The sequence below is a fragment of the Cherax quadricarinatus genome, unplaced genomic scaffold (assembly GCF_038502225.1).
Source record: "Cherax quadricarinatus isolate ZL_2023a unplaced genomic scaffold, ASM3850222v1 Contig948, whole genome shotgun sequence".
Taxonomy (NCBI): Eukaryota; Metazoa; Arthropoda; class Malacostraca; order Decapoda; family Parastacidae; genus Cherax; species Cherax quadricarinatus.
Window position 1 is genome coordinate 40,214 of NW_027195974.1, and position 18,995 is coordinate 59,208.

The 18,995-nt window shown below is 39.5% G+C and overlaps 1 protein-coding gene across 1 annotated transcript in view; it reads left to right on the forward strand.

The window, feature by feature from the left end:
- The first annotated feature begins 1,047 nt into the window (after nucleotides 1-1,047).
- Nucleotides 1,048-18,995, forward strand: part of pip (heparan sulfate 2-O-sulfotransferase pipe) — a 54,087-nt gene continuing 36,139 nt past the window's right edge. The window contains exon 1 of the mRNA XM_053782240.2: nucleotides 1,048-1,287. Within this exon, the coding sequence (XP_053638215.2) occupies nucleotides 1,235-1,287 (53 nt within the window). The 5' untranslated portion in view covers nucleotides 1,048-1,234. The remainder of the gene's footprint in view (nucleotides 1,288-18,995) is intronic.

Genomic DNA, 18,995 nt, shown 5'->3' on the forward strand with positions numbered 1-18,995 from the left:
CACTTCCCTACAGTAGTCTTTTTTTTCAGATTTCTGCTGACCGGAAATCTGAAATCCCCTCAGTGTCCAAAATTAATGGAGTGTTGGCTAGTAGTTCATAGTGAAGTGTTTTCCATCAGTCTACCATGAAGGCATACCCAGAATTTATTGTAAAACTGGGCCTTGAATTAAAAAAAAAATGAAGTTTAAGGTTGTAAAGGAAGAGTTACAGTTTCTCAGGGATGAGAAATGAAGAGAAAAGCCAGACAAGGAGATGAATTCATGCAGTAAGGAGTAGAAAGTGGTGCATAAAAATGAACGACATTGAAGATGAATAAAGAAAAGTTGAAGAAGCAACTCTGAAGCGCAGCGATCCCTCCTCAGTATTGCAGGAGACCTGCAATCTGGTCATAAATAAAAAGAGAGAGGTAAAGCAAGACATGCAACTCGTACAGGTGTACAGGTAAGAACATAATCAGTTAGTGAAAAAAATAATCTCATATATATGAAGAAAATGAGTTAGATTTTTGGATATGGATACCACGTTTTCTGGCTTATTTTCCATTGGAATTGTTGGGTTCTCTCTTGGGATGCAATCCAAAGTAAACGTCTAACTTCTGGGAGTGTAATTATTGCAAGATAGACAGAGGCAGCAGATATTAAGAAAGTCTGCACACGTGCCAGAAGTAACACCAGCTATAAGCCAAGCTAGCAATAAGCCGCACAACAGCCACAAGTCAACCGTAAGCCACACAGTTCATAAGTCATAGCAGCCATAAGCCACACGCCAGTCAGAAATGCTCCAATAATAAAAATTCTAACCATTCGTGCAGTCAACGGAGTCACTCAGTAAGCATCAAGGCATAGAAATTCCATTTTCTTACGCTAATAACATAAAATACAAAAATATAGCATTCAAGTTTATATGTAATAAACATTATTTCATTAGTGGAATGTTTAGAAAATATTATTTAGATAAGTGTTAAGTGTAAAGTGTTGCTATAAAGCATCACGCTTCATCCAGGGCCTGGGCCCTGGCTTCAGTGTTTACGGTACCTTGTAACAGGTGGAAGGAAGAGGAAGGTAGTGCACACCAGGAGCTGAGGGAGGGTAATCGTCCCTCTGCTGCTGGAGTTTTTGAGAGAACTCTTGTAGTACAGTACGAGACAGTGAACCGCTGACCTTGCACGTGAAGGATATAGTATGACCTAACGTTGAGTGCTTTTTGTGGTTGTGAGTTAATTCAGTGACTTGAATGCTAACAATGACAACGCTTGGTAGGCTGTGGAGGCAATATGTGCCAGCCAGGTGAGTCAAAATATGAAGGGCGTTGCTATTTAAGCCAAAATCGCAAATTTTAACTATTCGGCACGACATTCAAAAACCCTGCCTCGCTTTTCAACCCAGAAAGCCTTGACGGTGGGTAAAAAAAAAACGCTCCTTGTTTTTACCTGATTTTTTTTTAACTTTAATTATACTGCATCTACTATATTCTTGATTATCACCAGCGTCTTGCCAGTCATGGTAGGAAGAAAAATGTGAATATGAAGTACTTGCATGTAATGACTGGGTGAAGAGAATGTTTAGGTGTATTAGTATAAGCTCCATACACCATCACCAAGGTTGAGATGAACTTGGTTATTAAACTCTACCTTCACTACAAACCTGTTGGTAACAACGTTTGGTACAGGATCATACCGCGTGTATCTGTACCCCACATAACCCTTTTACAGGTTTACAAGACCGGTCACCCTTGCTCACATACACATACCCAGGGCACAAATGCCGTACACACCTGTGCATACCCCAAGCACCTGTACACCACGCCCACTTGCATGTACACCAGCACCTGTACACCACGCCCACTTGCATGTACACCAGCACCTGTACACCACGCCCACTTGCATGTACACCAGCACCTGTACACCACGCCCACTTGCATGTACACCAGCACCTGTACACCACGCCCACTTGCATGTACACCAGCACCTGTACACCACGCCCACTTGCATGTACACCAGCACCTGTACACCACGCCCACTTGCATGTACACCAGCACCTGTACACCACGCCCACTTGCATGTACACCAGCACCTGTACACCACGCCCATTTAAACGTACACCAGCACTTGTACACCGCACCCATCTGCACATGCCACGTGTTGCTGTACGCGGTGGCGCGCAGTACATTTCTCTATTCATGTACGCTAGTACTTCTGTCAGATGTTAATTCATGTAAATACAATGTTCACTTATTATATTTCATAATATATATATATATATATATATATATATATATATATATATATATATATATATATATATATATATTATATATATAATATATGCAAAACAACCACTCTGAAAGAATAGAGAAATTCCAAGCGCTTTCGTGACTACTCACATTATCAAGGAACTATGGTTCCTTGATAATGTGAGTAGTCACGAAAGCGCTTGGGATTTCTCTATTCTTTCAGAGTGGTTGTTTTGCATATTCTGAAATCACCTGTTTACTGTGATCTTATTGCATATATATATATATATATATATATATATATATATATATATATATATATATATATATATATATATATATATATTTATAATTTGTGTGTGTGTGGAGGGGTTGGGGGTGAGAAACACACACACATGTCAGTAGTGTTATTACTACAGAAGTACAGTAAAGCTGACACACACACACACACACATAATAACAACTGGAAGCTGAAGACTCAGACGAGTCACAGGGACGTTAGGAAGTATTTCTTCAGTCATAGAGTCGTCAGGAAGTGGAACAGCCTAGCAAGTGAAGTAGTGGAGGCAGGAACCATACATAGTTTTAAGAAGAGGTATGGCAAAGCTCAGGAAGCAGAGGGGGAGAGGACCTAGTAGCGATCAGTGAAGAGGCGGGGCCAGGAGCTGAGACTCGACCCCTGCAACCACAATTAGTCGAGTACAATTAGGTGAATACACACACACACACACACACACACACACACACACACACACACACACACACACACACACAGAGGCTGGACATGTGGTCCAGTAACTGGCTTCTCGAATTCAATCCAGCCAAATGCAAAGTCATGAAGATTGGGGAGGGGCAAAGAAGACCGCAGACAGAGTATAGGCTAGGTGGACAAAGACTACAGACCTCACTCAGGGAGAAAGACCTTGGGGTGACCATAACACCGAGCGCATCACCGGAGGCACACATCAACCAAATAACCGCTGCAGCATACGGGCGCCTGGCAAACCTGAGAATAGCGTTCCGATACCTTAATAAGGAATCGTTCAAGACACTGTACACTGTGTATGTTAGGCCCATACTGGAGTATGCAGCACCAGTCTGGAACCCACACCTGGTCAAGCACGTCAAGAAGTTAGAGAAAGTACAAAGGTTTGCAACAAGGCTAGTCCCAGAGCTCAAGGGAATGTCGTACGAGGAAAGGTTAAGGGAAATCGGACTGACGACACTGGAGGACAGAAGGGTCAGGGGAGACATGATAACGACATACAAGATACTGCGGGGAATAGACAAGGTGGACAGAGATAGGATGTTCCAGAGAGGGGACACAGGGACAAGGGGTCACAACTGGAAGCTGAAGACTCAGACGAGTCACAGGGACGTTAGGAAGTATTTCTTCAGTCATAGAGTTGTCAGCAAGTGGAATAGCCTAGCAAGTGAAGTAGTGGAGGCAGGAACCATACATAGTTTTAAGAAGAGGTATGACAAAGCTCAGGAAGCAGAGAGAGAGAGGATCCAGTAGCGATCAGTGAAGAGGCGGGGCCAGGAGCTGAGTCTCGACCCCTGCAACCACAATTAGGTGAGTACAATTAGGTGAGTACACACACACACACACACAGGAGACAGACATGAAGCATTAAACTACAGACCAGTGTCACTGACATGTATAGTATGCAAAATCATGGAGAAGATTATCAGGAGAAGAGTGGTGGAACACCTAGAAAGGAATGATCTCATCAACAGCAGCCAGCATGGTTTCAGGGATGGGAAATCCTGTGTCACAAACCTACTGGAGTTCTATGACATGGTGACAGCAGTAAGACAAGAGAGAGAGGGGTGGGTGGATTGCATTTTCTTGGACTGCAAGAAGGCGTTTGACACAGTTCCACACAAGAGATTGGTGCAAAAACTGGAGGACCAAGCAGGAATAACAGGGAAGGCACTACAATGGATCAGGGAATACTTGTCAGGAAGACAGCAGCGAGTCATGGTACGTGGCGAGGTGTCAGAGTGGGCACCCGTGACCAGCGGGGTCCCACAGGGGTCAGTCCTAGGACCAGTGCTGTTTCTGGTATTTGTGAACGACATGACGGAAGGAATAGACTCTGAGGTGTCCCTGTTTGCAGATGACGTGAAGTTGATGAGAAGAATACACTCGATCGAAGACCAGGCAGAACTACAAAGGGATCTGGACAGGCTGCAGACCTGGTCCAGCAATTGGCTCCTGGAGTTCAATCCCACCAAGTGCAAAGTCATGAAGATTGGGGAAGGGCAAAGAAGGCTGCAGACGGAGTACAGTCTAGGGGGTCAGAGACTACAAACCTCACTCAAGGAAAAAGATCTTGGGGTGAGTATAACACCAGGCACATCTCCTGAAGCGCACATCAACCAAATAACTGCTGCAGCATATGGGCGCCTAGCAAACCTCAGAACAGCATTCCGACATCTTAATAAGGAATCGTTCAGGACCCTGTACACCGTATACGTTAGGCCCATATTGGAGTATGCGGCACCAGTTTGGAACCCACACCTAGCCAAGCACGTAAAGAAACTAGAGAAAGTGCAAAGGTTTGCAACAAGACTAGTCCCAGAGCTAAGAGGTATGTCCTACGAGGAGAGGTTAAGGGAAATCAACCTGACGACACTGGAGGACAGGAGAGATAGGGGGGACATGATAACGACATACAAAATACTGAGAGGAATTGACAAGGTGGACAAAGACAGGATGTTCCAGAGATTGGACACAGTAACAAGGGGACACAGTTGGAAGCTGAAGACACAGATGAATCACAGGGATGTTAGGAAGTATTTCTTCAGCCACAGAGTAGTCAGTAAGTGGAATAGTTTGGGAAGCGATGTAGTGGAGGCAGGATCCATACATAGCTTTAAGCAGAGGTATGATAAAGCTCACGGCTCAGGGAGAGTGACCTAGTAGCGATCAGTGAAGAGGCGGGGCCAGGAGCTCGGACTCGACCCCCGCAACCTCAACTAGGTGAGTACACACAGGAGCTGAGTCTCGACCCCTGCAACCACAATTAGGTGAGTACACATACATACATACATACATACATACATACATACATACATACATACATACATACATTCATTCATTCATTTGCACTAATAACTCATTCTGCCCGAAATGCCCAGTCATGCTAGGTGTGATAGTGGCTTCTCTGTAATTAGTATTTTATAATATGTAAACCACTCAATATCTTATAATATGTAAACCCCGCATTGTAATCTTTATAGAGAATGAACTTGATTGATTGATTGATTACAGTTGTGACCGGGTGTGGACGTGTGAATGGCTCATTACTTCCTAATTTGTTCATGATTGTGACCATGTATAGACGTGTAGATGATTCATTACCTTTGTAACCTGGTCATGATTGTGACCAGATCTACCTGGAGTTCATTACCTCTGTAACTTGTTCATCTGTCAGAACTTTGGGGCCCAGTCCCTGGACCCATTATGTACCTCTAATCATTTGACTACCACCCACAGGATGGGTATGGGGTGCATAAACATATTAAACTAACTTGTAAACCGTTGTCCTGTTGCTTCAGTCTCACGTCTCCTGTAAACCGTTGCCCTGTTGCTTCAGTCTCACGTCTCCTGTAAACCGTTGCCCTGTTGCTTCAGTCTCACGTCTCCTGTAAACCGTTGCCCTGTTGCTTCAGTCTCGCGTCTCCTGTAAACCGTTGCCCTGTTGCTTCAAACTCGTCTCATACAAACCGTTGTCCTGTTGCTTAAGTCTCAAGTCTTGCATAATAAATACATTTCCAAGTCTTATCTCGCATAACATTCTTTAAGAGGGAATGCTCTGATGCCGATGAATTGTTTTAGATCTAAGGAATTGGAGCTATCCTCCCTTTCGTGGATCAAACCTGATTACCTCCTATTTCCAGGAGTTGTTTGACCCCCTATTTGTTTACCGCTGTCCCCTGAATATTATAATACAATCAGTAATAATCCGCATACAAATAACGTGTCAGGAGTTACTTAAGAAAACTTGAATTTAAAAGCAAGCAAGCAAGCCGTAGGCTATATCTTCACAGTGATGCTGGTGCAGGGCTCTTGATGTCAGGAATAGGAGCTACTCTGCCCCTGAGCCAAATCTCATCATCTTCCAATACCAGAGTGCTCAGTGATTCCTTTCTTTCAAGAAAATAAATATGTAGTCATCCATTCCTTAGGATAAAACCTGATTTCCTCTGAGCCCCTTGGCGCTCTATATTCCTTACCGGTTCTCCGTGAATATATTATTAATCTACTCTGAAGTCTCTACCATAGTTACAGTAGTACTGAGGTACATAATCACAACACTTCAATAGTCTTACACCTATGACTTACTGATTACTGTTCTGCTCACACTCTCATGACCAGCTCTAATAAACAGTTTATATGCTAGAGGCATAGATAGTAGAACATTCAGTCATTACAGTCAGCACAACTCTTGGACCATTGCCTTACTCCTTCCCTTTCCCTCATGCAATCAAACAAAATTAGAGTTCATGACAGTTGCCAGCGTCTGCTAAACACCCTCAGAGTACTGTAACCCGCCATCTGTTGCTAAGTGGTTCACGTAACTACAAGAAGCTCCTTTCCCTTCTAAATAAACTCTTGTATTGCATTCGATCTTTATTGCTTTCTAATTGTTCCGTCACAATTTTCACGTACGTTTTATCTGATATATTCATCCTGTAATTCTTGCATCCTTGTCCTGCTGCTTTTTTGTACGGAGGAATCACATGACAACCTCTGCTCCTGTACTTACTCTAAATATACTTACGGCTTCATTTCGTTTATACTCGCTTGTAGTTCCTCAAAAATTTTATTAAATCTTCTTCCACCTAGTCCCAAGCATGAAATTCCTGTTTCCATAACATCATTAATATTAAAACGATACCAAAAGAAAGTTTACCTCCTTATTCGCTTTCTCAGTTATCTTGTCTTATTATCTCCAAAACTGTTTGTCAAAATAATTGTTGACAGGCCTCACCCATTCGCGCATTTTTATTTTCCATATAATCCTTCTTGGTATAATTTTGACATTATAAAAGGCTTTCATATGCCACTGTTTTTCCCTTCAACCACCACTCTTTTTTCTTCCCACTTGTAACCCAGATTTAAACTATACACTGTCTAGCTTCATTGTTAAATTCACACCATATCTTTTCCTCATCCTCCTCATGACTTTCTCTAGCCAAACTTTCTTTTAACAATTACACATGCCAGAACTAACGATACTTTTCTTTAATTCATTCACTTTCACTTATATTTTATATATTAACATCAGTCTCCTTTTCACATTCCTCTTACTGCACTACTAAGTAAAGATCATACATATTAGTCACTCCTATAAAAAACATGAAGCCTATACCCTACATCTAGAGGACTATCCATGATTCATTTATCCAGTCTCCTACAATCCAGCAAGATAGTTCCGCTGAACACTTCATATTACAGTTGCAGGTGCCATATTGTCATTCATAGTGTTACTTTTTCTTTTTACACCTCCCACAACAGTATCTCCCACTTTTGAAGAAAATTTCGGGGATTAATTATTCTTACTTAGCTCAGAATCTATGAAACATGCACTTAAATGTCTCTCATGTCTTTGCTATACAGTTTTTCACCACCTGCACCTGGCAGCACCATACCCGGATCCCGACAATCACAGCTCCCGTGTCTGGGTACAAAGGTTCGAACTTACAGCATTACCTCGCCTCTTTTCACTGCACAATGTTTATATTAAACCACACAATTCTCCAAACATTTGTGTCCGTTCTTTTCTTTCTAAAATTGTTAATTTAGCATTATCGCCACGCCGGGAGATTCTAACCTTATGCTCTGGGGCAGAAAGGATTATGATCTTTTGCCAGGCCTTTGATATGTAATCCAACCCTAGAAAGGGAAGGGGGATGGAAAGACAAGTTAGTAGCTGTCAGAACCATTAAAAACACATAGGAAAGTCAGAGTTAATAAGACTTAAGTATCTTAATGTTTATGAGACAAGATAAACTCGGCAGTCCTGCCAGAGTTCAACACGTTCATCAGGTTTCCGTTTCTCCCATAACTGGACGGTGTAAATATTACGTTCATGAACACTTACTGTCCTATCATCTTACTAGCTGTAATGATGTAGGTATTATAATTCATGTTTCTAGTCAGTATTATAGTCCCAGTGGGGCTATTGTGAATGAGTAATTTAACATCAAGGCTAGATTAAATGTCCGGAAAATATTTTCTGTGAATTAACTGTTACGGCATCAAGGGGCTTCGTGACTCATAGTTTAGGTGAATCCAGTTGTATAGCGTGTCTCGCTCTTAGCGGACAGAGGATCGAGCCTCTACTACTTGCGCTGAATAACCCTCACGGATTTCGCATTTCACACGACTGTCTCACCAACGCACTGTCAGGGTCCCAGATGTGGCTTAGAGAGAGAGGGGTGGGGCACTGGTCGCTGTTGTAACTTTAATCTCAATTGTTGTACCTCCTTCCTACCATGAATACTCCATCTTCCGCTTGGACAGATTGCTGTGTGAACCAGTCACCTCACAAAAAGGGAAGATTGTGGAGGTAATTGAGGTACGACGCTCAATTTCCTGTAAAGACGATCACTCAATCGTTAGACAGCATATGTGTAACAGACATATTTTTAACTTAGTTACCTGGAGTATACCTGGGGAGGGTTTCGAGGGTCAACGCCCCCGCGGCCCGGTCTGTGACCAAGCCTCGTGGTGGATCAGAGCCTGATCAACCAAGATGTTATGGTTGTAATCCTCGGGAAAAAATGAAAACGAAAATCTTGAATTCTTTTGAGGCATACATGACGGTTAAAGCGAACGAGTGTTGCTCTTCGTATAGTAGCAGCTTTGGTAAGTGTTACAACTTACAGTTGTATGTTCCAAAGAATACGAAATTTTACGCAAAACCTTTCAGGCAAATGCCACACTTTCGTTGTTGCAGCAGTTCTCAGCTAGCACAATTTTAGATGAAACTTTAGACGGCGATAATGGTCTAGCCTGGTACATTATCAAGTCAGTTGACCTAATGATGACAGGCCTTGAGATCTTAACGACCAGGTCTTTTATATTTTGGTAACAGCGGTTCATTAGTTTATTCCTAGTGACCAGGTCAGTGTATTTTTGATGCTGACCCACCACTGGAATTAATTTGTAAGTTTCTAATTTCTTTAGCGGTTCATCAGTCTTGAGTAGTGAAGATTTACTTACATCAACTGAACAGTTTCAGCAACAGAGCAGCAATAAAATCTCAAAAGATCTTGGTGAATATAATCGATGAATTTTAAACTGTAGAGCTACTCAAGAGGAATTCAATACTCGGTCTTCATCTCTCGGCTGTTTTTTTGTAATACAATTGCACTGTATATTTCTGACCGTTCTCCAGCATCTGTGGCTACAGGTGGTCTCACCTTCATTGTGCCAAAGTAGGTAGAAAATGATCCCAGGTTCAGGTTCACTATGGGACAAGAACGTTTGAAGGAACACGCTATGTCCAACCTTTTTTTTTTTTTGTCTGCTTTTACTCCACTTACTTTCCTTGCTCATTAACCTGGTATTGTTTCTTATTCTCACTTCTATCTCCTTTCTCAAGGAAACGATACCAGGCAAGCAAGCGAAGAAAGAGGAAAAGTGTAACCACATCAGTACCCAAAACCAGTTCGACAAGAATTGGTCTGGACTCCACTAGTAACATAAAGCTTCCAGATTTATATAAACCCTCTTGTATTATAAGATCTGTCATCCTCCCCTCTTTCTATGTGACCAAACCATTTGATTATCTTCCGTTCTTTGAAGTATATTATCTCTTATTCTTTGCATTTTAATCGCGGTAAAACGTTGATTTTTATACACCATTTCTGGCTAAATACAAATATCAAGAGCCCGTCACCGGCATCAGGGCTCCCTTCATCATTGAAAGGTGCCTTAAGGAAACTAGCAACCCTGCTTTGAGCTGACCACACTCCCACGATCACTGACTAGCCTCGTCAGGTCCAGTTTCTAAAGAGCCTCCCAGACTGTATTTAGATATCATAGGTAACCTATCTTCGTCCCGCGATCTTACTGAACTCAACCAACAAGTCTTTATTTAGGTATGACATACATATCCTATTAATCTGTTCTATGCTCGTAAGGAAACATGTTAGATTCATTATAGTACATTATGTAGATTTAACCTAGGATAATAGGCTATGACAACACTTTCCAAATAATGTTTTATTTCTAATTCCATTGGGATGTAAAGTCCAGTTTTTTCAACAAGGATGAAATGGCGTATTGCCACCGAGTATGAAGACATCTGCAAAAGAAGTTTTCATGAGGAACACAGTTTCGCTCTGTAGAGCTTTATCCAGTCATGACTTGATAAAAGCTAGTCACGTTAGGACTTGTTAACGTTCTTCACGGAGCGAAACGTTGTCCCAATGAAAGTTTGTTCTGCAGTTTGGTACCTTAAAATTCATTCTTCAGAGCGTCTAAAACTTCCTCTAGATAGAGCGAGTAACGGATTCTCACGTCTCGCGGTGTTACGGAACTTCTAGAAGATGATGCTAGGCTCGTGTCCGTCATCACAGTGAGTTGCGACTCCGGGTGTTCACTTGGAACTTGCAATCACGTCTTCCCTTGACTGTTACTGCCCTCACATACTTCATGGAGGGTTGTATGATGCTGCTGTACGGCTCGTGATCCAAGGAAGCGCAACCTTCCCCTCCCTTGAATCAAGTCTGATTGCTTGATGTACGACTTCACTTCATTATCCCTAACTGAACATTTTCTAATTCATTTAGGTCTATTTATAATTAAAATGAGGACTTGAGCTGCGCCGGGTAATCTAAAGACTTGCAGCGATATATAGAAATGTCATAGCACTTCCCCGTGAATAAAATAAAACTGATAGTTGTAGTAATAACTGGAATGTATCCTAGGGTGTTTTGTTATTGATACTTTATTAATATGATACATGGTTTCTGGTTTCTGCTTGTTGGACCTCTTGTAATTGAGACGTTAGAATTCCTTTCAAGGTATGGTAAAATGTACTGAATTTCCTCTTTTTTCTTGGATTTGAATCTCATAAAAAATTTCAGTATGATATTTACCCGAGGATGATTGTATACTACGCGTGATGTCTAATGGACGATTTTGTGACGAACGATTTGATGTCTGGTGGACGATCTGATATTCCAAACGATTGACGTTTGCGAGATGTAACCTAAATCTACATTCAAAACCCTTTACAAACGTTCCTCCTCTCAACGCGTGTTGACTGTGGTAGTGAAGGTAGATGACTCCTTGGTGTCACTGACCGCTTACTTCCCTTCCCATCCTGCTACCGAACACCATCCCAAGATATTTCCCTCCTACCATAGTAAAGCTATCCCAGACGTTCCTCTACCACCCATACATCTATCACTGAAGTCTCACAGCTCGGCTAACAGAATGCGGCAAATAGAGGTGTAGAAAAAATACAGGGCTGTAGAAGAAAGTGGCAGAAGTTGTTGTGTACCATCGTACACAACAACTTCACTGTTATGACTTGTATTTACATCCCTGCTTTCTAGGTACGTAACATCCAACTTAGTCACATCTCGCTTACTAATCAAACTATCTTCTTGAAGCAGTACGCGATTTCTCATACTATTTTATGCAAATGTCTTGATATAAGGTTAGGTTTAGTTGGATTTGGTTAGTGTTGAAAACGAGGACACAGCCACCTAGCGCATCTTGAAACAGGCAGCCACTTTTTTCATTCTGGTATCAGTCACACTCCCAGCTGTCTAAGCCACAGTAAAATACTACTGAATTGGAAAGTTTGGCTGAAACAGGACTTCGGATGACACCATTTCTTAACTAGTCATTAACCTCTAGCAACAATAATTGTTTCCGTTATGATTATTTTTAAACAAATTCTTATATATATATATATATATATATATATATATATATATATATATATATATATATATATATATATATATATATATATATATATACTATATAATGTCGTGCCGAATAGGTAAAATTGGTTATTTAGCAAGAACGCGTTTAAAATTAAGTCCTTTCTAAAATTTTCTGATATACGTGTAAAGATATTTTTTCCATTTATGTTAATGTAAAAAATAATAATATTGTACCAAAAGAACCTTAGAAAACTTGCCTAACCTTATTATAACAAGCTCAATATAATTTAGCCTAATCCAACTAAATATATTTTAGATAAGTTTACAGTAATTTAATAATAAACAAACACAATGAAATATATATTCTTCGTCAGGTTCAGAATGATTTTTGCGAAATTATTGCATACACAAATTTTCGCTTGCCTTATTCGGCAAGAAGAGCGTTGCTATTTAAGCCAAGCTGGGATGGCCCGATCGCTGAAAAGGTGCTTGCCAACATGCTCAGGGCTATAACACAGACAGGGAAACTGCCTTCTCCAGGCTGTGAGCGCACATCACTCCGGGGACTTCCTCCAAACAGTTCCCATATCAGCAATGGGAACGCGCCTTGACCCTAAGATCCTCCTATTGCAGTGGCTCTGCGTCTTGTTGCCCCAATTCACACGGAATATACGTGTATTTGCGGCGAAGCGCAAGCCGACCAATATGGTCTACATGGTCTTAACTGTTCCAAAGCCAAGGGCTGGCATGCAAGACACAATGAGGTCAACATCATAGAGAGAACCCTTGCTACAGATATATATATATATATATATATATATATATATATATATATATATATATATATATATATATATATATATTATATATATATATATATATATATTATATATATTATATGAAGGAGGGGTGTTAATGTTGCAGTTTAAAAACTGTAGTGTAAATCACCCTTCTGGCAAGACAGTGATGGAGTGAATAATGGTGAAAGTTTTCTTTTTCGGGCCACCCTGCCTTGGTGGGAATCGGCCAGTGTGATAATATATATATATATATATATATATATATATATATATATATATATATATATATATATATATATATATATATATATATATATTATAATGTGTGTGGGTACATTTCGTTAATTAAGGTTGTCAGATTAGATTTGGTACAAAACTGAATACTCGCTGAAGCCTAACTTCTCGAGGGAGCTGCTTTGATGCTCGTGTGGGGCTCTTAATCCAAGGAACTGGAATTACCCCTTTCCTTGGATCGAACCTGATTACCTCCCATTCCCCAGACTCTGTATGACCACTACTAGTTTAGCGTTTTTCCTGATTAAAAAAAAAAATAGGTGAAACCTCAAAAGTTCAGTGAATCCTCACAAGACGTTCAGTCCCCTCAAGGGAGTCTTGATGCCGGTGAAGGGCTCTTGATCCAAGGAATTTGGTCTGTCCTCTCCTCTCTGGATCGAACTTGATCCTCCTCCAGGCACTGCAATTTTCTATTGTAACATTAGTTTTCGCATAAAGATTTCAAGTCTCTTACATTGCTGAAGGCGCTGTGAGAGAGAGTAAGAGGAATTTTGTGTCATGTGAGCGAGTAAAAGTGAGACAGTCATGTGAGGATTCAAGATGAGTAGTGTTATATAGAACAGATGGTAGAGTTAGCAACCTTTAAATGTGGTGTAATTATATTGTTTCGGAACATCAGGAGATAAATCATGTCATTACTTCTGTTTAAACTACGTTGAATATCTCACCACGTCTGTTTCTTCGACTTTAACAATCTGCCAGTAAGTCTCTTTTTGTTGCTTCAATAATATATCAGTACTTTTTTTTTATGCTGCCAACGTATATATTCAGAGATGCGTTTCTTTTGGTGTATATTTCTTGGTAGATACATTGAAACCTTACTTGAATCATAATGCTAGAATTTAAATCAGTTTTAACTGGTGATTACAGGTAAAAATGCAGCATTTAATTATTCTCATCACGACATGACTCTAACCCACATAGACTTCCATCTCTCACTTTCAGGGGTGTTTATACGTGTTTGTCCTCTTTTGAATGACTTTGAAAAGTTTTAGAGAGAGAAAAAGACTTATTATGCATGTTTGTAAGGGCAATTCAGCCCTCAAGCCACTCAAGTGTGAGCCATAGAATTTAAACAGCAAAAAATAAAACCTGCTTTCGAAAAATCTATCCTTGTGGCAAGAGGAAGATGAATTTGTGTATCAGCGTCCTAAATTAAAATTGTTCGTTAAGGAACGACAAAACAGGTATAGGTTTATTTAAAGGCTATGTATTTCACACCATCTGACTCGCATGAAAATAAATCAAAAGGTTTGTGCAAGATATGGTGCTCGTACTGGAACTCGGAAAGAGCTAGATGAAAAAAATATGCTAACCCTAGCTGTCAAAAAAAATTGCAAAACTTTCTTTTTTTTTTTTTTGAAGAGGGGGATTGTATACGACTGTGTCCAGAAACAGATATGTTGCGTTTTTGTTGACAAAAAAAATTAATGGGTTTCAACGACGGCAATATTTAGGGAAAACTGTCACGCTGACTGACAGCAAGCCTCAGGCAGAGAGATCTGAGGTTAGTACTTTCATTTATCTTTTCTAACAACGAATTTCTCTAATTTGAATTTTATTACTATATATATATATATATATATATATATTATATATATGTGTATATATGTATATATGTGTATATATGTATATATGTATATGTGTATATGTATATATGTGTATATATGTATATATGTATATATATATATATATATATGTATATGTGTGTGTGTGTATATATATATATATATTATATATATATACATGTGTGTGTGTATATATATATGTGTATATATATATGTCTATATATATATGTGTGTATGTGTATATGTGTGTATATGTTTATATGTGTATATATATATATATATATATATATATATATTATATATGTATATATATATATATGTATATATATGTATATATATATATGTATATATGTATATATATATATAATGTATATATATATATATATATATATATATGTATATATATATATATATATATAGATATGTATATGTATATGTATATATATATATATATATGTATATGTATATATATATATAATGTATATGTATATATATATATATATATATATATATATATATATATATATATGTATATATATATGTATATATATATGTATATATATATATATATATATATATATATATATATATATATATATATATATATAATTATAACACCAGTGGCCATTTTACATCCAGTGAGTGGCTGTTCTGTGGGTGAAAACGCCTTTATAATGAGAGGTAAGAGGAGAATAGCCTGTCTGGTTCAAACTGACAGGAAGGTGACAATAACTCAACCACGCGTTACAGCAGCTGTATGCAGAAGAGCATCTTTGAACTCACAGCACATTCAACATTGATGAGGATGGGCTTCCGCAGCAGACCACTCCAGTCAGCTAAAAACGGGAAACTGATGCTACAGTCCTCACAGGCTCAGAAAAACGGGACAGTTGAAGATAGGGAAAAACGTCGCTTGGTCTGAAGAATCACAATTTCTGCTACGATATGCAGATGGTAGTCAGCATTTGGCGAAAAACCTTTGGGATGTAGTGGAACGGGGGACCTGGAACATGAATGTACAGTCGATAAATCTGCAGCAACTGAGTGACGCTTTTAGGTCAACATGGACTAGGATTTCTAAGGGATATTTCCGGCACCTTGATGAATTCATGCCATGAAGAATTCAGCCTGCTCTGAGGGCAAAGGGGAGCCGTACCCAGTATTTGAAGGGTGTACCTAATAAAGTGGCCACTCAGTGTGTTTCTGAGTTTGTGCAACACTGCGAACTAAAAGTTGCAACCACACGACTTAGACTATAACCACATTAATTCTACCTGATGTTTTCCCCACTTTCAACTTTCCGCCTGATAGGCAACACTTTCGCCTCACCCACTTGAGTGTCCTTGGTTCAGTCCCCGGCACGGGTGGAAACATTGGGCTTGTTTTCTTACACCTGTTGTCCCCGTACACCCAGCAAGCACGTACGTACCTGGGTGCTAGTCGAATAGTATGGGTTGCATCCTGGGGGACAAAATTAAAAGACCACAATGGAAATGACACATTTCTTGACGCATTGATTTTCTTTGGTTATCTAGGGTTATCCGGGTTAAAAATCCGAACAAAATCTTATCTATCTTCCGGCTAATAGCTCATTCCAGATCACATTACTTATCCAAAGCATGAGACTTTGCCTCTATTTCACCATCGGTATTCTCCAGTTAATATAAATATGTTGTCAACCCCTTACTTTCATTCTTAACCACACTATTCTCTATTTAAAAAAAAATGCGTTTTGTTCACAGTTGTTTATTTGACATCACCGCTACATTGAATAAATCCATCGACAATTTCTAACTCCACAATACGTCTCTTCTGGGGGGTAGTCATCCAGACTACCATTTTATTCATAACATTAAGTCAATTGTTTCTTATCCGTAGCATTCAAGAAAGGTGTATTGATGCTAGCGAGGGCTCTTGATTCAATGAACTGGAGCTACCATTTGATCACACCTGATTACCTCCCATTCTTTAGGCGCTGTATGTCCTCTGCAGGTTTTCAGCTTTCCTACGAATGTAAAAATAAAGTGTATTAAAGTCACGTACATTCAAGGAATCTGATTTTATTTTTTTTAAGAGAGATTGGTTTACCAGCTCCTTGCTGGAGGCTGTGTAGTAGGCTATCACACACCTTGATGAAAGAAGAGGCTTCTAACCGACTTTCCCTAGGATAATATACCAACACTTTAAATGCATAGGGGATGATGATAATGCGTGTGTAATTATCGAATGACACCGTTTAATCACATATGAGAGAATGTTGAATTACGTTACTTAACGAAGCGTGTATATGTACGTTAATGATATATTTATTATTATTCTCTCTCTCTCTCTCTCTCTCTCTCTCTCTCTCTCTCTCTCTCTCTCTCTCTCTCTCTCTCTCTCTCTCTCTCTCTCTCTCCCCAGTATGATAATATAACGATAGTATATAAATAAAACACAATAATGGTTATGGCATTTTATTTTCTTCGGGAGGCCTGGTCTAGGACCAGGACGCGGGGGCGATGACTCTCGGAATCAACACTAGGCAGACATTTCAGTATTTGTGAAACTGCTCAGCGATGCATTGACCCAGAGACGTGTAACTCCTTGCTATATTGTTTTCTTGAAAATTCTGCACCTGACAAACAGACGAAAGAAGTTTACTTCAGTCTGGTTAATTCTAGTGACTGTGCTGTCTGACAAACTTAGTGAAAGTCAGAAGACTGGAACAAGAAAAAAAAAACTGTCGTTTACTCCTTTAATCACCTTGTTGGATAGTTTTTCGATTTAATAGTTTTGTTATCCACCGCATACAGGCAAACTCCAGGTAATACCCATGGTGTGGGCGGTAGTCCTCCCATTCCCATCCTATTGGTAGTTAAGATTCTACAGGCACATAATAAATCTGGGGACTGATCTCTCAAGTTCTTAGAGTTAAGGTGTCTGTGGTGGGGGTCTTGACGAGCCGGTCAAGCTGTCCATCCCCCTGTACCTAGCACTTTTTTTTTTCCGATACAATTCTCGAATAGGTCATAATACTATGTCCAGATTTTGTTCGATAACTCACTGTTTTGATACCTGGTAATATAGTTCACTAGTCCCTGATTACTCCACTCTGAACAGTAATTTTCCCTAAGTCAATATCTTCATAATTTTATAAAGAAGCAGATCACGCTGTGTGGAAGTTTACGTTCCTATTAATATTAAACAGGCTTTTTACAGTTTTCTTTTAAGGGGAAGGGGGGGAGCAAGAATGGGACCAAAAGAATATATGGGTTAAGACAACGTGTAGACGGCGTGAGAGAAAGCTGCGGTCAATGCTGTTGACACAGCAAACTACGAGACTAGACTTTCTTCTGGAGATGCTGTGATGCACCATTTTATCATGCTCCTCAACATTGTCATATCATTCCACTCGTACCTTTAACTGTCTCCTACCTCATTATTATCATGTCTTTCCACTTTCTCAGCTTACCATTTTCGTTAGGTTAGGTAAGGTTTGTCGGGAAAAAAGGTGTTTCCTGACGCGGATCTTTATCATATGATGACCCGCAGCTGGAGCTTTTGGTCATCTGACCGAGGACTCTTGCTGGCTTACCCTTCCACCCCTTTAAAAATTATAGGTATAATTATAACCATTAGATACACCCATTTCTTGCCTCATCATTGTAGTATCTTTAAACGACGTCATTTTACCGTTTCACTGACCTAAATTTGTTTAGTGTAAAGTGTGTTTAACGTTAAACACATTTATATTTCAGAGTCTCCTTGATTAAGCGAGTATATAATTTATAATAAACAATAATGAACATTGTAAAGGTGCAACTAAAGTTATTATTCAAGTTTACAAAAAGATGCTGAATCTTCTACAGATACAAAATGGAAAAATGTAGCAAATAATGTTATAGCTGAAACAATCCCCGGAGGTAGCGCAGATGAAAGGTCACACACACATGAGCTACTAAGTCTCTGCGAAAAACACACCTTAAGCCAGCAGATAGTGGAGCCAACAAGACTAGAAAACACACTTGACCTTTTCACAAATAATGAGGACCTGATAAGACATAAGAATATCAAAAACAACTAATTCCGATCACAATCTAATCGAAGTCCAGACGTACATGCATAGGGGTCCTGAACAGCAGAATGCATGTACCTGTGAAGGTGTCTTCACAAAATACAATTTCAACAACAAGA